The 20,923-nt window shown below is 44.1% G+C and overlaps 1 protein-coding gene across 3 annotated transcripts in view; it reads left to right on the top strand.

Annotated features, from left to right (window-relative positions):
- LOC126334772 (ATP-binding cassette sub-family C member 4-like) overlaps nucleotides 1–20,923 on the top strand; it is a 548,862-nt gene that overhangs the window by 445,128 nt on the left and 82,811 nt on the right. For all 3 annotated transcript variants that reach the window (XM_049997356.1, XM_049997361.1, XM_049997359.1), the window contains exons 5-10: nucleotides 1,513–1,735; nucleotides 6,078–6,234; nucleotides 6,418–6,556; nucleotides 7,330–7,440; nucleotides 11,929–12,162; nucleotides 14,345–14,631. In XM_049997356.1, coding sequence (XP_049853313.1) covers nucleotides 1,513–1,735; nucleotides 6,078–6,234; nucleotides 6,418–6,556; nucleotides 7,330–7,440; nucleotides 11,929–12,162; nucleotides 14,345–14,631 — 1,151 coding nt within the window. The remainder of the gene's footprint in view (nucleotides 1–1,512; nucleotides 1,736–6,077; nucleotides 6,235–6,417; nucleotides 6,557–7,329; nucleotides 7,441–11,928; nucleotides 12,163–14,344; nucleotides 14,632–20,923) is intronic.

Here is a 20,923-nt window from a genome sequence, read left to right on the forward strand (position 1 = left end):
GTATCGTCCAAGTTCATGTTACTTGGCAGTAACGTCATGCGAAAGTTACTTTCGTTCTGAAGTCTTGCAAACTAGTGTATTTTCCAGTCAATGAAATTACCGCAGTTGTTTCTACCTTTCAGTTAGCCCGGTCTCAGGAGTCGATGACCATGGATTTTTATTTGGCGTGACGAAAGGTGGGAAGTCAATATGCGCCACGAACTACTTTCTCGCACTGTAAATGGTCACTGTAAAGATCTTCGATGATCAACAAGTCATCTTAAATGACTTTTTCCAAATATTTGAAAATTCTGTCAAAGAAAGTGGAAGGTTTAGGTAACATCAATGAATTATTTTTAAGAGTTTCATGAAACATTCATGCAACCCTTAATACTTCAGCACGAAAGAAACAAAACGAACTGTAGTTTCTCGATATTTACATTAAAAAAAAGAAATTTATGAGACTGTATGTAGGCTAAGAAGCAATTATTGATATCGGTAACGACTTTACAAAATGGCGCTGTTACATCAGTAGAGCGAGGCTGGCACGATGCCTTAACAACTTCTGTGTGACACAATTACGGGGATAATCCCAAAAGTAAGGTCTTCTATTTTCGTATAAGTACATAGACCTGTTTATTTCTACAGTGGTTTACATCAGTTTACAGCTTGAACATTTAGCTATTTTTCGACACGAGCACCATTTCTGTCGATGCATTTTCGTCGACGATGTGGCAGTTTTTGTATGCCCATGTCATACCAGCTCGCCACCATGCTGTTCAGAAAGTTATGAACCTCTTCTTTCACCTTGTCGTCGGGGCTGAATCGCTGGGACCACAATTAATGCTCAGGTACTGTGAGATTCTCAAAAAACTCAAACGGGCAATTCAGAACCGGAGAAGAGGAATGTTGAGCAAGGGTGTACACATTTTCCATGACAACGCTCGCCCACACATCGCTCGGCAAACCGTTGCTCTAATGCAACAGTTTCAGAGGAACGTAATCACCCACCCAGTCTACATTCCTACCTTGGGGCCCAGTGACTATCACCTGTTCCCTAGGCTAAAAGAACATTTGGCCGGAAAACGATTCAGCTCCGACGACGAGGTGAAAGAAGAGGTATATAACTTTCTGAACAGCATGGCGGCGAGCTGGTATGACATGGGCATACAAAAACTGTCACAGCGTCTACAAAAATGCATCGACAGACATGGTGATAATGTCGAAAAATAGCTAAATGTTCAAGCTGTTAACTGATGCAAACCACTGTAAGAATAAACAGGTCTATGTACGTGTAAAAATGTAGGAGACCTTACTTTTGGGATTACCCACTTAGCTGTGTCTTAAATTTTAAACCTCCCTTCACTCTTTCTCTCTTCTTTATTTCGAAAGTGTATATAGGTAATAGTAACTGGAATTTGATTACGTTTCTTGTTCTGCTCAACAATATATTTTGAAACATAGCGAATCAATAAGGTAAGAGGTGAACGTTGCAAAAACAACAATAAACACAAATAACACCGTGCATTTCAGTCGTTACGGCTGAGCCGCACGGCGCTGGGTGAGACGGCTGCTGGGCAGGTGGTGAACCTGCTGTCCAACGACGTCAGCCGGTTCGACCTGGTGTCCGTGTTCATGCACAGCATGTGGTGCGCGCCAGTCACCGGCTGCATCTGCGCCTACTTCATCTACTCCATGATTGGTGCTTCCGCCTTCGTTGGAATTGGCCTGGTCTTCGTCATCGTGCCTACGCAAGGTGGAGCCGTCACGTGTCTATTCTTTTATTTTTATATTCTTGTTGCGAACAGCGACATTATTATAGTCGAAGTAACATAATTACTTCTGGCGACTACGTAACTATTTCCTCCAACTTGCATTGTATCTTAACTAAATGTGTAAGCTTGGCTCAAATGCAATATATTCAAGAACACGCATGTTGATGCTGATCCTAGGCCAGTGACCGCTGTGTTACTGTCGTCTCGAATCGTTGCAGCATTACAATCAGCTCGTAGTGAACACTTTCCCTACTTTCCGGAATCTACATCTACATCTACATGACTACTCCGCAATTCACATTTAAATGCTGGGCAAAGGGTTCATCGAACCACAATCATACTATCTCTCTACCATTCCACTCCCGAACTGCGCGCGGGAAAAACGAACACCTAAACCTTTCTGTTCGAGCTCTCATTTCTCTTATTTTATTTTGATGATCATTCCTACCTATGAAGGTTGGGCTCAACAAAATATTTTCGCTTTCGGAAGAGAACGTTGGTGACTGAAATTTCGTAAATAGATCTCGCCGTGACGAAAAACGTCTTTGCTTTAATGACTTCCATCCCAACTCGCATGTCATATCTGCCACACTCTCTCCCCTATCACGTGATAATACAAAACGAGCTACCCTTTCTTGCACCCTTTCGATGTTCTCCGTCTATCCCACTTGGTAAGGATCCCACATCGCGAAGCAATATTCTAACAGAGGACGAACGAATGTAGTGTAAGCTGTCTCTTTAGTGGACTTGTTGCATCTTCTAAGTGTCCTGGCAATGAAACGCAACCTTTGGCTCGCCTTCCCCACAATATTATCTATGTGGTCAATCCAACTGAAGTTGTTCGCAGTTTTAACACCCAGGTACTTAGTTGAATTGACAGCCTTGAGAATTGTACTATTTATCGAGTAATCGAATTCCAACGGATTTCTTTTGGAACTAATGTGGATCACCTCACACTTTTCGTTATTTAGCGTCAACTGCCACCTGCCACACCATACAGCAATCTTTTCTAAATCACTTTGCAACTGATACTGGTCTTCGGATGACCTTACTAGACGGTAAATTACAGCATCATCTGCGAACAACCTAAGAGAACTGCTCAGATTGTCACCCAGGTAATTTATATAGATCAGGAACAGCAGCGGTCCCAGGACGCTTCCCTGGGGAACACCTGATATCATTTCAGTTTTACTCGATGATTTGCCCTCTATTACTACGAACTGCGACCACCTGATAGGAAATCACAAATCCAGTCGCACAACTGAGACGATACCCCATAGGCTCGCAGCTTGGTTAGAAGTCGCTTGTGAGGAACGGCGTCAAAAGCTTTCCCGAAATCCAGAAATACGGAATCAACTTGAGATCCCCTGTCGATAGCGGCCATTACTTCGTGCGAATAAAGTGCACAAGAACGATGTTTTCTGAAACCATGCTGATTACGTATCAATAGATCGTTCCCTTCAAGGTGATTCATAATGTTTGAATACAGTATATGCGAATGATTTATTTCCAGGCCGCCACTTACATTCCACGATCCTTAGGCACGTTCATTCCAATGTCAACAGAGCCGATTATAATGATCAGACATAACCTGCCACAGACTGCATTAACCTTAAGAAAGACGAACTTTTCCCGGTTTATCATTTGCTTATTTCTGCCATTCTAGCTAACTGTCGGTGACAAGTACAAAATATTTTTTCAGTGATTCTACTTTTCCTTCCCAATTCAATCCCGCATTCTGTAGCTCACTTTTTCTCATTCTGTAGAATGATTGTTGGGCTACACCAGAGCTGGCACTGCCATCAATGATATTATATATATATATATATATATATATATATATATATATATATATATATATATATATATATATATATTTGACAACAACAAAAGTCAAGAGTACACATGATCTACGGAATAGTTTTTTTTACACCCGTTTTGAAAAGTCGTATCGTGTGTGTCGTTCAAATGGATTAACTGGAATACTAAGCTATCATATATTTCTTTGATTTGAACAGTTTGTCGCCAATGGAAATTCGTTTAAATTAGGTGAAGGTTTATATGAAGTACGTTCCCGCGTTGCAGTACTTGCCGGCCCATTGTGGCCGAAGGGTTCTAGGCGCTTCAGTTCGGAACCGCGCTGCTGCTACGGTCGCAAGTTCGAATCCTGCCTCGGGCATGGATGTGTGTGATGTCCTTAGGTTAGTTAGGTTTAAGTAGTTCAAACTTCTAGGGGACTGATGACCTCAGATGTTAAGTCCCATAGTGCTCAGAGCTATTTGAACCATTTTTTTTGTAGTACTTAGCAAATAGACAGCTAAATTCAGACGGGTGGTGGTGGTGGTAAGTTCATATGGGGCTAAACTGCTGAGATCATCTGTCCCTAGGCCTACACGCTACTTAATATAACTTCACACCCTTGCTCGAGGGAGGACTCGAACCTCCGATGCTGGTAGTTTCGCGAACCGTGGCAAGGCGCCCAAGAACACACGGCTACTCCACGCGGCTGAATTCAGACATGATGATGATCCAACTGAAGAACATCCAAAACTGCAGTCACACATGAAAAATCGAATACTTTCGATGTGTGGAGTGGAATTGATTAACCGGCGATTATTGGTACGTGAACATCTTAGTACCGTTTGGGATATTTTAATGGGGATTTGACTGGCTTTGTGCGCCAGTTTACTATTTTAGATGCTGCGTGAATCCACCACTTCATGCGAGGAATGAAACTTCACTCAAAAAAGTGGGATCCTGCAGTAAAGCCGGCCGCTGTGACCGAGCGGTTCTAGGCCCTTCAGTCTGGAACCGCGCTGCTGCTACGGTCGAAGATTCGAATCCTGCCTCGGACATGATTGTGTGTGATTTTCTTAGGTTAGTCAGGTTTAAGAAGTTCTTAGTCTAGGGGACGGATGACTTAAGATGTTAAGTCCCATAGTGCTTAGAGCCATTTGAACCTGCAGTAAAACGGAAAAGTCTATTTCAGCCTATATAAGGTGCTGCCAAATCAAAATGAGACAAATGGGGAAAAGTAAATAAAATGATTATTATCGCCATACGGATTGTATCCAAGTGAGCACCTGTTCATCCGAAGCACGTAGACGGCAACGAATGTATTCCTTCAGGACTCCAAAAGTGCGGAAATCGCACGGGAAGAGATAGTGACTGCATGGGGGATGTGTTAAGTGCTCCCCAGCAAAACTTCTACAACGTACTCGATACATGCTGCCAAGGTTGTTTCGTCTACGCGGCAGAAGTTTCGCTTGGAAGCCCTTAAACATCCTCCGTGTAGCCCCGATCTCTCTCTATTCGATTACTATACTTTTCGAGTCCTGAAGAAGAACAACTGTGGCCATCGATTTGCTTTGGACGAAGAGGTGAACGCCTGCGTACAACCATGGTTCCGTAGGCAACCGCTAACATTTTTCCATGAAGGCACTGACCGTCTTCTCTCACAGTAGGATAAATATATTACTTTTGAGATAATGAACAGTTTAATTGATTTTTTCTCACCTGTCGCGTTTTCTTTTGACCGCCCCTTATAGAAAGACAATGGCCACTACTTCACAGGATGCTAAAGTTTCTTTCTGATAGATTACATTGCACATGGCAAAATAATACCCAATAAGTACTACACAATACAGATTTATTCCGACACGTATGGTTTTTGTTTTAAGTTAGAAGTATAAGTTTATTCATGTTGCTTGAATTCTTCAAGCTGTTCTATTTCGTTTGTAGGAGTCTAATAGTCCTTTGTTACTTCCTGATCGATTTCAGTTATTTAGTTCTGTGCGTCTGCGACCATGGATGTAAAAAGAAACGTTTCTTTACAGCACACTATGAGTATGACATTTTATCTTCTCATAATCATCGTCAACAGAAATTATCAAAAGACCCTTTCATAGATCCATACATTGTGTAGAGGTTTTTGCAGATAGATGATAGATGTTCTCTTTACATCTACACAAACAGTAGTTATGTTCTCCTTATTTCTCAGATATTATTACACAATTTAAAAACCACAGTGAGGCATCATTTTATGTAGACAATCTTGTATGTGTAGTTCTGCCATTGATGAATTTTATCTGATCTGTCTAGTGATCTAATACTTGATATGGTAATACGCTACGAAAAGGCAGCAGAACCGAATGTTTTTGTGTATCTATGTGTATTTTCATTGGTTTTATCTGTCAATGACTCCCGCAACACTGTCAACATTTATAAATAAAAACATGTATCTGAAGTGTCATACTTCTCATTAACGTCGTTTAACAGCTAATAGATCACACGTTTAAATATCATGTCAAAATTATCTTTCAGCGTATCTGGGCAAGCTCTCATCGAAATACCGCAGTCAGACGGCGCTAAAAACAGACAAGAGAGTCCGTCTCACGGATGAGATCATTTCCGGAATGCAAGTGATAAAAATGTACGCCTGGGAGAAACCTTTCGCTAAGCTAATTGAGCTGGCCAGAAAGTAAGTAACCGCTTCCGCACGTTATATTAGCGTGAGTATGCTGCCAATCATGCCACGCACGACTATCAGTTCTGCATCATTAACGACCGCTGCCTCATGTGATGACATATTAGAAATCCCTTACGTTCATCGAGTACACCTCTCCGATATGATGACACAAATTAAAATACTGTAATTTTTCAGGCTGGAGCTGAAGGTTATCATTAAAACGTCCTACATACGTGGAATTTTTATGTCTTTCAACCTATGCACTACACGAGTCGCACTGTGCTGCTCATTGATCACATTTGTACTAACAGGAAACGACCTTACAGCAGACAAGGTAAATCAAAATCATTTCCTTTAAATGAAAATTAATTTTATTGCATTTAAAAGTTGAGTTACATGTGCATGCTTCCCAATTATTCCCATACTATACTTGCATAAGGCAGCCCAAAGCCGTGACAGGTTCATAACTGCAAAGAACGAGTTACATTTGAAACGTCCCCTTAGAAAAATTATACACGACTATGCTTAAACTGACACACAATATTTTCAGCGCAACGTAATCTGACTTTCAAAAATCCCTACAAATGAATGGCCCTGACTAACATTAACCTATACGTTTCACAAATCACTTACCTCACAAAAATCTTGGTTAGTCGAACTACTGCAATACAGCGAGCGCCACTACTGCTAGCTAAATAAAAGATTCAAACTACAGAAGGCACTAACTACTGATAGGGATAGTTAGCAAATGAAAGATTTTAATAGAGAACAAACAATGTATTTACCTTAATAGTCAAAATATATATGGTAGTTCATGACATCCAGTCTTACAAATTACAAAACTCCGCCATTTCTCTCCTCACATCCACCACAGCTGGCGGCTCGCCTCCAACTGCGCAACGCTACGCGCTGTAAGCATCCAGCTGCCGCTGCCCAACACTACAATGGCAGACAACAATGCAAACTAGCCACAGACTGCACACAGCACAGCCAGTGATTTTCTTACAGAGCGCTACGTGGCGTTGGCGTTACCAATAAAAAAACCTAAACATCCTACTTACACATTGTACATATCTATCTAATCGGTCAATGTGCACATTGTTTCAGGTGTTCGTTGTTCTGACTTACTTCAATGTTTTGGCCCAGACAATGTCCATGGTGTTCGTTAGAGGCATAGCTGAATTAGCTGAGGTGCTCGTTTCAGTCAGGAGAATCGAGGTAAGTACACAATTATAATTTCTGAGTGTATTGTATTAGTATATAGTGGTAAATACACATATCCTTCAGAATAGTGGACCAAATAGTAACAAATACTCACTATTTTTATAGTTTCACGAAGCAAGACAGAAGACTTAACAAACTTCTTATTTACTCATGATTTGGATGAGACATGCAAACAAGGAAGGAAGGTTAGAGTTTAACGTTTCGCCGACATCGAGGTCATTAAGATGGAGGAGAGACCCAGTTGTAACAAGTGACAGTGGAGGGATAAGGCGCTGCCTTAACGTAGACACCATCTCGGCACAACACAAATACCACATCCCACTCATTGTAATTGCCAACGAAGATAGTAGCCGATTCACTCGCAAATTATTCTCAGTGGTTACATCACGCTTTGACACACACACACGCACACATACACAATCGCACACACAGAAGTATACAGTGATTATTGGTTTCCTGTTCGTCGTATGTCTTCTCGTTATATGTTCAAATGTGTTTGAATTCCTAAGGGAGCAAACTGCTGAGGTCATCGGTCCCTACACTTACACACTAATTAAAGTAACTTAAAACTAGCTTACGCTAAGGACAATACATACACCCATGCCCGAGTGAGGACTCGAACCTCTGGCATGAGGGGTCACGCAGTTCGTAACATCGTTATATGTATCTCGTCGGTATTCCAATGACAATCGGATCACACATGGCTCATATGCAATATATTTCCGTAGTGTGAGGTAAACTTGCAGCGATGAGGAAGGTAAAACTGATCCGAAAATTGTAGAATCGAAATCTGCGTGTGAAAACGAGAATTTTAGCGTTGGTCTGCTGACGAAAGTGAAAATCCCAGTAGAAAATTTATTTATTCGCGCAACTTGTGCAGTGTGCTATGTCTGCAACACTTGTTCTTTGTGGCGACTCCCAATTTTTATGCGAGACTACCAGCATCGCACAGACGCCTTCGAAAAACCCCAGGGTTGCTCCACAAATGCCTCAGGCAGCGAGAATAGTTGGCTGAAGCTGGACGTAGGCTGTGTTCCAAAAATGAACAGCATAGAGACAGAAGTGGTGACACTTTCTGCAGGTCCTGACCATCATTTTGCAGGACAATGCTCCATGTCAGCTCGAAATTTTCTGCAACAATGTATTATAAAACTCAGTGTGGTGATCATACGTTGCCCAAAATCCTTTCCCTGTTTTTTAGTTTTGTAACGCCCTTATTTCACTTTTCTCAGTTTGCCTTGAAAGGAGTATTGGAATCACGCGCGCCTATGTTTGCGTTCTTGCCACTTCACAAAGAAGTGGTACCATTCATTATTTGCCCAAGAATCAACAGGGAACAGTAAAACACTAAATGGGAACAACTGAGGAGCGATCACTGATGATCCCCAGTTCCTTATTACTCTCATCGTGGAAGCACGTGTAAACAAGTGAAAGACGGTGGAAGTTGTAATCCATTAATTTTATAATTACACTCTAATGCAACAAAAAACGACTTATCACGATGGAATTATCCGAAGGGGGTGGAAATCGTTAGATGTGATGTAGATGTACAGATAAGCAAATGATTACAATTTCAGAAAAGAGAATGATTTACTCAGGACAAAGAGCTTCACATACTGAGCAAGTCAATAACGCGCTGGTCCATTTGTGGCCCTTATACAAGCAGTTATTCGGCTTGGAATTGATTGACAGAGTTGTTGGACGTCCTTCTGAGGCAAATCGTGGCAAATTCTGTCCAACTGTGGCGTTAGATCGTCAAAATCCCGAACTGGTTGGAGAACCCAGCCCGTAATGCTCCAAAACGCTCTCAATTGGGGAGACATGCGGTGACCTTGTTGACCAAGCTAGGATTAGGCAAGCAGTGAGACAAGCAGTATAAATTCTCACCGTGTGCCTGCGGGCATTACCTTTGCTGAAATGTAAGCCAGTGTGGCTTGCTATGATTGGCAATAAAACGTCGACTTAACGCTGAGTCGCGGATAACAACCAAAGGGATCCTGCTATTAAAATAAATCGCTCCCCAGACCGTCACTCTTTGTTGTCGAGCTGTAGGGCGTGCGACAAACGGTATGGTATCCCACCGCTGTCCAGGGCGTCTCCAGAATCCCACTGAATGGAGCAGAACTGTCTTCATTGATGAGTCCTGCTTCGAACTGAGCCCCAACGGCCAGCGAAATCGTGTCTCGAGATGCCCAACGTGACTGCGTCACCTCTGTGATTGCTAAATTACAAAGGGGATATGATTAACCACTCCAGCTAAGTTTTGGAAAAAGTGTGGAGAAAGCTTTTTTTCTCCCAAATACAACCCGCACTTCAAATGGTGTCCACTTTGATGTGTGCTAAAACGTTCTGTGTACCTATTCTCAGCAATTTAAATCACAAAGCAACAAACACAATTTCACTAGATTGTCGTTACATGATTTTGAACAGTTGAATGTGATAATCGCGCCAAAAATAAGAAAAGTAGAGACGCATCTTCGAAAGGTGATTACTAGGAAGGCGAAGTTCCTGTCTCTTTCCTAGGGTTAAATTGAAACCATCCAAAACCCAAGCGGTACAGCCTGGTCATTCTAGGCTCACAAATCCGAAATATTGGGAATCCCTACAATTTTTAACTCTAAATGGGACAAATATCAACTTCTCTCCTTCAGCAAAGAGTCAAGGAGTCATGGCAGATGAAAATCTAAACTGGACTGAGCACGTAACTGTAACGTGCAAGAAGGCATCAGCAAGTCTCCATGCCCTACAGAAGTATAAAAAGATCTTCCCTCTTGACCTGAAAAAGAAACTTGTACATAGATTTACGCTTCCAGTTATTGACTATAGCGATATTATCCTGCAAGGCGTTTCTCCGTAAAGCTCACGGCCCTAGAAACTGTGTGTGAATGCTGTGTTCGTTATATCTGTGATATTCTATTCTTTGATCACATTTCACCATCGAATGCACAGCTGCGTGCAGACAAGCGCAAACAGTTTCTTACCTCTGCCTTCTCTACTGTTTTATCAATGAACACTGTCCTTCATTCTCTCCTCAACCTTAATGCTCTTGTCTGAACTACATCGTAGTAACATCCGTCCCCATCACAGCAACATCCTTTCTGTTCCACTCAGTCGTTCAGTCACTTTCTCGAAGTACATCTCAGTAGCAGGAACCCGATTCCGGAACAACCTCCTGCATTGTATTACTTAATAACATCTCCAGCTTCAGAAGACAGTTAATTACATATCCAGTAAAGTAAAAAGAAAAGATTGTCACTGTCGCCGCACGCACCCCTTACCCTTATATACGCCTCTTTCCAACCTAATATTCCTCATTTCCCAATACGCTTAGCCGATGTCGTCTCCTTAAATTTCCTTACCCCAGAACTTGCTATATCAGAAAACATCTATTTTGTGGAGATCTAAATTCTTCTTTTATGGGCCATGAATGACGATGAAATGATGCGGACAACACAGAACACAGAAAACCCAGTCCTCGAGCAGAGATAATACCCGATCCGGCCGGGAATCGAACCCGGGACACCGTGATCCATGCAAGGTACAGCTACGAACGCTTCTGTGAACAGTGGATGCGCTGCTTTACAAGTGCCATGTCAAAACATTGAAAGACTTCGAGATCACGATACAAACGATAGTAATTTTACTTTTACTTAGAAAAAAAGGATGGTTAGTTGGTTGATTTGGGGAGGGGACCAAACAGCGAAGTCATCGGTTCTATCTTATTAGGGAAGGATGGGGAAGGAAATCAGCCGTCGCGTTTCAAAGGAACCGATTTGAATGATCATTTTGCAAGCTATGACAATTGCGAGCACTGATTTGGGACGTTAAGAGGCCAATGTACGGAAGTCGATTTCTCCCTATGTGCCTGACTGCGGAATTTTTCATGGGCACAGATGCCCGTTTGTCTACCATTCTTCGAAAATATCGTTCCTACAGCAATCATTGGTTCAAATGGCTCTGACCAGTATGGGACTTACCTTCTGAGGTCATCAGTCCCCTAGAACTTAGAACTACTTAAATCTAACTAACCTAAGGACATCACACAATCCATGCCAGCGGCAGGATTCGAACCTGCGACCGTGGCGGCCTCGCGGTTCCAGACTGCAGCGCCTAGAACCGCGCGGCCACTCCGGCCGGCTCAGCAATCATTGCCACGGTCTAGGGTCCATATGGTAGTGAGAAAATACCTGACAACGTTACATACTAAAAAATTTCACATAGTTTTGAACTTCACATAGCTTCAACTAACTTGCATAAGGGATGCTACGCACTAAGAGAAGATAGTAAAGAAACTGATTCAATCAAGATGACATATGAATGCATGTACCATATTTTCTGTGTGTTTCGGATTCCTCGTGAAAAGGTAGTCCCTCTAATCATTACTGGCTCAAAAACGTCGTTTAACTACGCAGACTACAGCATGTAGACTATTTTGACATTTTACATAATAATGAGTATACATTATATGTTGTTCTCACACAGGAATTCCTGGCGAATGAAGAGATCGCTGAAACGGAAACAAAGTCCCGCGTGTTGTTGAACGGAGTGGACCACAAGGAAGGCAAGGAGGAGAAGGTAGACGACGTTGCGGTCCAATTGGAGAGGGTGACGGCCAAGTGGGTGGAGAGCCTCAGCGACAACACGCTGGACGCCGTGGACCTGCGCGTGCACCGTGGACAGCTGGTGGGCGTCGCTGGGCCCGTCGGCGCCGGCAAGGTACGGAACAGAACGTCATCTCAAGAGGAGGCGCCTCTGTGTGCCGTCAGCCAGCGCTACCACTTGTCTCTACCGTTACTTGGAGTTTCATCTGGGCTGACGAACACAGGCACGAAACGGAGAACTTCGAACTCCAGTCTTTCTCCGAAAATACCATTTTAATTTGAGTAAACTCCTTTTGACCATATGCCGCGTCATTCTGAAACTGAAGCGACTATTAAAACCGACGTTTCGACAATCCTTTCAGCTGTTATCTTCGGGGTGACTAAGCTGCTGGTTTCTGAGGATGGTCTACCCCATACACCGTTGTATTTCGGTTTTCACGTGACAGTTCCCAGAAACCAAAAGTTGTCATGTGACAACCGAAATACGTCAATATATAAAGAAAATCATCCTCTGTAATCATTAGTTTAGTCGCCCTGAAGGACCACGCCAAGGACGGTCGAAACACCGGTTTCATTAGTTGTTTTAGATGCAGAACAACGGGACCTAATCCCCAACAGGAGTTAATTCAATTTGATGTTGGCTGTGGAAGCTTTGTCAGTAAAGAAGATTTTGCTTTTTGAGCTTTCTTCTGGAGGTACTTGGTAATCAGATTTTGGACAATCAAGTGAAGATTCTTGAAACTAATGCCTTCTACCGCTCCCCTGTCTTTGGAGTTGCAGTGTTCGATACTAGCGTTTAGTCGTTTCTACGCTATTCAACTGAGTATCTTAAAATTTAGCCACCAATTCGTGCATCAGAAACCATAATCCTCAGTTGCCTTGAGAGGTTAAATATTCAGATACTTCTTCAGCTCAGATTTTCATGAAATTACTGTATGTCCAACAACTACCAGAAATCAACCCGACCGAGTAACGCTGCTGTTGGCGACTGCAGTCTGCGCGGGCCAGGGCGACACGCGAGTCGCTGCTAGGGTATTGGCTATTCTTCGTGTATCAGTGTACCAGCTACTACATACCGATAAAACGAATATCGCACTACAGTAATCTGGAACCACTTTACCGAATAGGCGTAAAATTGAGCTTTAAAATCATTTTGTTTGTAACAGGAAACAATTTGACGCTTTCAAATGGCTCTGAGCAATATGGGACTTAACATCGGAGGTCATCAGTCTCTGACGCTTTCCATTGACACTTTGCGGCATATGAAACATGTGATGAGCAGTACTTTTTTTGGGCTGACTCTGCCTACATGTATATGTTGTGAATATTATTTGTTATGTCCGACTTCTTGGACACTGAGATGGCAATGCAGGTAATAACAAGACTCTGAATAAGGAATACTTTATTAATTACAACAAAAATTCTTTTTGCTCTCCAGACTCGGCTGTAGCTATGAAACTGCACACATGGACTTGCTGTTCATAACACACTGAATGAGCCACGGCTACTCAGTGGCGAATTGATACAAGCTCAGAATAGCCGTAATGTGGCTTCACTACAGCCACCAGAAAACACAAGTTCGTAGATACTTGTTGACACAGTTCTTATGGCGTTGCCGCATAGGTGCAGTTTGCAGGAGAAGGAGGTCGTTTCACTGCCCCACGGTTGCCATCGGCTGTCACGGCAAGTATACAAGACAACGACGTTACTCTGACAGGAACTTCCTGGAAATGGGTAGGACCCGACCTCGAACAGAAGTGCCCTCCTGGCCTCTCGTGACGCTATGTCAGGGCAGAGGCGCGGCGATGGCGCCTCGTAACTACACGAGGCACGGCTTCTTCGTAGCATCTCATTGGTGCCTCGTGATACCGCTTCACTGTGTAGTATCTCTGCGGTGGTCGATACTTCTCGCGCCGCTCTCGGTTCTCGACGACACCGCATTAATGGTCATAATATGCGGGCATAAAAAGTGTTCCGAAACCCTGCAACAGAACGACGTCAGCGATACAGAGCTATAGTTGTGTGTATCTTTTCAATGATCATTCTTGAAAATGTGAATAAACTGCGCATTGATGCAATGACTTGGAACGCTACCTTTATGTAAAGATGTAGGACAGACTGCTGCTGGAACAGGAGCAATTTCTTTCACATTCGCTGTGGAGAATTGTGTAGGTATCGCGTGGAGTAACTGTAGATCTTGAGTGTGACAATTTCACTAAGCGGAATTAAGTATTTGTTAATACTTGGTGTTTGTTAGTAACTTAGTATTTGTTAATCTGCACGTGTCACTGTTCCAGAGCTCCCTGCTGCAAGCAATCCTGGGAGAGCTGACGGTGAGCGAGGGGACGTGCAAGGCGCGCGGCAGGCTGTCGTACGCATGTCAGGACCCGTGGGTGTTCGCGGCCACGGTGCGACAGAACATCCTCTTCGGGCTGCCTTTCGACCGGCGGCGCTACCGAGAGGTGATCCGGGTGTGCGCGCTGCAGCGAGACCTGGACCTGCTGCCCCAGGGAGACCTCACCGTCGTGGGCGAGCGCGGGACCTCGCTGTCCGGGGGGCAGAAGGCGCGCGTCAACCTCGCCAGGTAACTCTGCTGCATGCAGCACTCTACGTCCCACCTGCAAACATTAAGTGGCCACAACTCGTTTGTAACAGCAGGCGGGGTTTGCTCTTCGCTCTACATCTACATCAACAGACATACTCGTACTCTGCAGTCCTCTATGCAGTCCACTGCAGACGGTAAATCGTACCAGTACTTCCGATTTTCATTTCTATTCCATTTGCGTGCTAAGCAAGACAAAATGACTATATGGCCGTGCACGTGCCCTATTCTCTCCTACCTTATTCTCAAGATCTCTCCACGAGATAAAGAATGGTGACAGCAGAGTGGTCACACAGCCTTTTCCGAATACAGTTTCTTTAAATTTACCCAATGGGGTTTCGTGAATATGACGCCTTCTTGCCAAGATTCCGATTTAAGTTGGCCGAACATATCTGTTACTAATCACGCTATGGAGTATGACCGCAGGAGGATTCTGGTAAAGACGTCGAGGTACTGGGACAGCGTTGTTAGAGAGGCCATCGAAATTCGCACCAATGACGACCTCATAAACCGTGACTGTGGCTATAATCTTAGCAAGGCTTGGGAACCAGCGATTGGGTTAATCAAGAGTAAATCGAGCAAACGCATAGTTGTGACGACCACGGCGGACAGAGCCATCACACCGACGTCATCTCAGACACCGTCGCAATCTGTTCCACCGCGCTACCGTGGCGCGGATGGCGGAGGGAGCGCGCCGCGGGCGGGGAGTATTTAAATCGGCCGCCGCCGCGACCGAACCCCCTACCCTCAGTAAACTTTACGAGCGCCTCCTACTAACCCCCATACAGGACCATATCACAAGAAAGCAGATTCTGCCGAAATTCCAATTCGGATTCAGGCAAAGACACTCCGCCCCCCAGCATATTATGAGGGTGGTTGAAGCAGCTACGGACAGCTTCAACCGAAAGGGCTACTGCGGGCTTGTCTTGTTAGATGTAGCAAAAGCCTTCGACTCAGTCTGGCACACCGGGATACTACACAAGATGTACACCCTAGGCTTCCCCGGAAAGATCGTCAAAATCGTTAAAAACTATCTCTCCGGTAGGACTTTCTCAGTTAAGATCGATGGATCCCTGTCGACCAGGAGAAGAATCGGTGCAGGTGTGCCCCAGGGCTCGGTCCTGGGACCCATCCTCTACAGTGTCTACACTGCTGACATCCCTATGACTCAGCATGTACACACTGCACAATATGCAGATGACACTGCATTCTTCTCCTGCTCGACAAACAGGAACCTGGCTACAAGGCGTCTACAAACCGCCCTAAACAGGACGAAAAACTGGGCCAAGCAGTGGCGAATAGCAATAAACACAGAAAAGACGCAAGCCATGCTGCTCACCAGACGATACGGGAAACGCCGACCCCCAAGAAGACCATACCAACTGCTGCGATTACAGGGGCAGAACTTGCCATGGAGAAATTCTGCGAAGTACCTCGGTGTCACACTTGACAGACGCCTGACATGGAAGTGTCACATAGAGGAACTTCGCAGAAAGACTCACGCCAGGATGCAGATCCTGTACCCTGTATTAAACAGCACCAGTTCCCTCGACCCTGCAACAGGAGTAGCTATCTATCGAAGTCTAATTCGACCGATACTGGAATATGCGTGCCCTGTATGGGGCTATGCAGCCAGATCGACGATAGATCGCTTACAGAAGGTCCAAAACAGAGCGCTAAGACGGGCCTTACACGTCCCCACGCGCTTCCCCGCGGCGGACCTGCACGAAGCTGCAGACATAAAGCCGCTAACAACACGGTTTCGTGCCATGGCAGAAGTTTTCTACGCCACGGCACGGAATTCACAAAATGACCTAATAAACACCCTTGGGCAATATGAACAGAATGGGGACAGATATAAGAGACCGAAGTCGCTACTCCTGCAGTAGCACAATCAGTAAATTGACACCTCTCAAAAATCAGCTAAACACAAAAGACCGGCATTAAAAACAACAAAAAGAAAAGAGGAGGAAATGTCTAAATTCGACAACAACCTCCACCAACACCCCCTCTAACAGTAGAGGAAAAAAAAGAGAGAAGACGACGACCGAACCCAGTTTCCCCTGAGCAGCCATAGCGTACGGATCTCCGTGCCGACACGTTCACTGGAGCTCAGTCCGTCAGTTCACCTGATCATGGCGACATGTTTGATCGCCGAAATATTGTGCCCGTTGGACACTATAGACCGGCAGTACACCCGTAGATATTTTGATTTCTGTTACTGTTTCTCACGGGCCACAGCGACCTGTTACGACCGTAGCAGAGCGTCTCTGAATTAATTCGGGGCCTGTTCTTATACCGTTTTGATGAGGACTCCAAACAAGGGAACAATACACTAGCATTAGTCGTACTAACATATATCACATGTTTTCTTTTACAGATACAATGTATTTCACCAGAAATCTTCCAACAAACTTGTCTTCCACTCACTTTCCCTAATAATACATTTTACGTGAACGTCCCTTTTTCATAACACTTCTTAATGTTACCCCTAAATATTTATAGTGGGTGGTTATAATTACAGTGCAACTACTGATGTGGACTGTAATTATCGTATGGCAGCAAAACTCGGTAGGTATGCCAATGTGTTGATGCGGAACCTATTTACGTTGGAAAAAAATAGTTCATATTTCGACCACTAGGTGCAAGCATGACGCTGGAGAACATATCGTAGAGGTCTCCAGTCAGCAGAAATTTACCCACTGGGCTGTCCGCCAACATCCTTGGCCATTTGGGATTGACGGCGCGCTTCAGTTTCTACAAAGTGTCCACGTACCTCTGTGCGTTAATTCAAGCGCGCCACCATTCTCTGGCAGGACAATGCTTACTCACATGTTGCTGACTTTGTTTCTATCACGCTGTAGAAGCTTCACTGGTATTTACTTACACATCCTTCGCACAGTCCCAACCTTTCCCCGTGAGATTCCCACATTTTTGAAGCCCTGAAGAAAGACACTCATGGCCGTGGATTTGCTTTGGACGAACGCTTGGGGACAATCGTTTTTCGCAGGAAACCCCAAATATTTTTCCATAAAGACACTATCTTGTCTCACCGAGGGATAAATGTGTTAACAGTTATAACGATTACTTTTGAAATAATAAAGAGTTTATTTACTTTATTTCCATCTGCCTCGTTTACATTTTACTCCCCTTTACACATACGTTCTGTCACATAGGCTACTTCATAAAATCTCCTACACACTTTATTAGAGGGCAGACAGCGTGATCCCAGGTAAACCATTTTTATTTATTAACATAAACTTTGATCCATGTAATTACAGATAGCATGAGCTTAAGCTATTAGAACGATCAGATCTTTAGCATATTTTCAGTTTTAATCAACATAATACAAACATATAAGCACGGTTTTACTTTTTTGTGAAAAGAATAACGAAGCTTGTGATTATTCAATGTGTTCCCGCCTGATGCAAGCATCTAAAAATGAATAATCCTTTCGTATTTCTCACGTTCACCTTAGGGCCTTCGAGTACTTTGTCAATTTTCTACTAGTCATATTCATTTTATTTCGGCATTTCTGTCGTCAATCTCTTGGATCCCAGAAGCACGTACGGTATCTCTCCTGCGCAACACAATTAAAGGACCACTTTTTCGAATCTCCGTAAATTCTTCCTACTGAGATGCATTCTTTCAAATTTCACTCAAAGGTACCTAAACCCTTTCTCTATAACGGTGCAAAAGTGTGGTGGCCGAGGACGTCACATTCGGTTCGACACATGCAAAAAATATCACAGCTAAGAAATTCATGTGACGTGTAATGTGGGTTAATGATGTCATATTGTTACCAAATTTCACCGAAATTCTGCCCAGCGCCACTGTGGACCTGTCACCCAAAGGGAAGGTCATCACAGCCCATCTTACCCACATTTCACCACTTGTTTTGATGTCTCTGCGATGACGGACAGAACCGCGACGCCCAGCGTTGAAATAATGCCGTTTTCTTACAGATGGGCGAGGAAAACATTTCAGATACCGCCACTCAGAATTGACATGAAAAGGCCTCAGGGGACGGCATAAAGCGCGCCAATGAAACCACCTTTTCCTTGCACCATGGATTCCCGCACATTTCGCGGTCGAAAACGACAGTTGAAATTGCGACGAGAAACAGGGCGACGTTCTCGACAACCTTCGACACTGCTGACAACCACGAATGCTTCCGTCCTTTTATGAGGACACTGTGGGACTGCACTCCCACTGAATGTGACTGCACCCCGTTGGAGTGCAGCGCGACCGCAATTTCTGCTCTCGTGTGCAGGGACCGTTCAAAACCATTCGACGGAATTTGAACATTATCCAGAGCAGCAAAGGGTGCTTGCGCATTTTCAATCTTCCTGTTTTGTGCCCTCCTTTGGTCTCATCGGCGGGTAGGGGGGAAGGGTGCGACAAAGACACATGCGTGGATAAAATAGCAAAGAGTTCCTCCACGACCCCCCACCCCCAATTCACATTTATTGAGAATTTTCAGAAATGTGATTTTACAGTGAATATCTGCGAAGTAGTCCAAGCTGCCTGCAGGCAGCAAATTGGCATCGACGACGTATCAAGTGGTTTCTTACCTGAAGGTGCCTAGGACTGCTACGCAGCTTTTCTCTGTATATAAAAAAAAAGACACATTTTAAAAACTCTCAATAAATGTTGATGGATGCGGTGTTGCAGAACTGGGGGGTGGGGGGGTCGAGTTTAGAGGGGTCCTTTTCTGATTTATTCAAGCTTGTGTCTATGTCGCACACTACCCGCCCTCCTCCCCCACCCCGTCATCACAGCACAGGAAGGCAAAAAACAGGATGGCTGAAAATGAATAAGCAGCTTTTGCTACTTTGTATTACGTTCAGATTTCATCGAATGGTTTTGAATGATCCTTCTTGGTACCATCCTGTACATGAGAGCGTAAATTGCAGTCGTGCTGCAGTCTGAAGGAGTGTGGTCACGTCCAATGGGTGTGCAGCTTCACAATGTCCTCAGAGAAAGGTTGAAACATTCTGGGGTGTCACACTATGAAAATTATATTTTGACTAAAGTTCAGTCTTGATCGCACCATCAATGTCTCAATGACATAGGTAACCGGTTTCGGTTATTTTTACATAACCATGGGTCCGATGATGGTTACGTAAAAATAACCGAAACCGGTTACCTATGTCATTGAGACATAAATGGTGTGATCAAGACTGAACTTTAGTCGAAATATAATAATGTATTGATCACTGTATTCCAAAAATGTTTACCAAAATTGTACAGTATGAAAATTTGTCAAGGACGTCGTCCTGTTGCTCATCGCAATGCCAACTCTCGTTTCTATCGCGAAATGTGTGTGAGTCGACGTCTCCAGGAAAGGGTTGGTTTCGTTGGGGCCCTTTATACCATCCCTTGTGGCCTTTTATTGTCGTTCCTGAGCGGCGGCGTGACTGAAATGTTTTCCTCGGCCATCCATACTAAAACCGCGTTATTTCAACACTGGGCGTTGCCTTTCTGTCTTCCATCACAGAGGAGTCAAACAGGGTGTTAAATGTGGCTAAGACTGTGTGACGACCTCCCCATTGTGTGAAAGGTCCAGGGTGGAGCTGGGCTGAATTTTGGTGAAATTAGGTAATATTGTGATGTCATTAAACCACCTCACACGTCACATGAACTTCTCAGCTGTGACCTTACTTCCACATGTGTCGATACCTCGCCGATTTTCTGTATTGCTAGCACACAATCATAGAATTTGCGAACTTCCTATAAGGTTCCCTGGAAAACGGATAGCCAGTGGAAATCGAGCGAACAACTGTGACTCCTAGCCGCACACGACCGAATGCCGTTTGCGCATGTACGCCTAGCTGCCACAACAGAGAAAATTCTCTCTCTTTCGCTGGTGCTCGTTCGCTTCTGTTCGCTTCAGTGCGCAACCTAAATGACTCCCGATGAAGGGGCTGATGTGACTATTTGAATCGATAGAAACTAAGTGATATCTACCGGTATTAATTGATTTCTGACAGTTGCTAACGTGAACTATCAGACAGCGCTGTTTAGTGCATCTGCATCTACGAGAGCAGAAGTGATGTGCTGGATTAACGATTGCTGAATGGTAATAGGTAATTGATTTTGCAGTCATCTTATGTACTGACATGCTGTACACATTAACCACAGCGTTGTCTGCTGTCTAAAGCTGGTAGCTATTGTACCGGCGCCAATACCGATCAACGGCATTCGGTTTCAATCGACGCAGCTACTCCAAACAGTGACCGTGGTGAGAGTCTTCTTAGAAAAGGCATATATT

The sequence above is a fragment of the Schistocerca gregaria genome, chromosome 2 (assembly GCF_023897955.1).
Source record: "Schistocerca gregaria isolate iqSchGreg1 chromosome 2, iqSchGreg1.2, whole genome shotgun sequence".
In the NCBI taxonomy this organism is placed as follows: domain Eukaryota; kingdom Metazoa; phylum Arthropoda; class Insecta; order Orthoptera; family Acrididae; genus Schistocerca; species Schistocerca gregaria.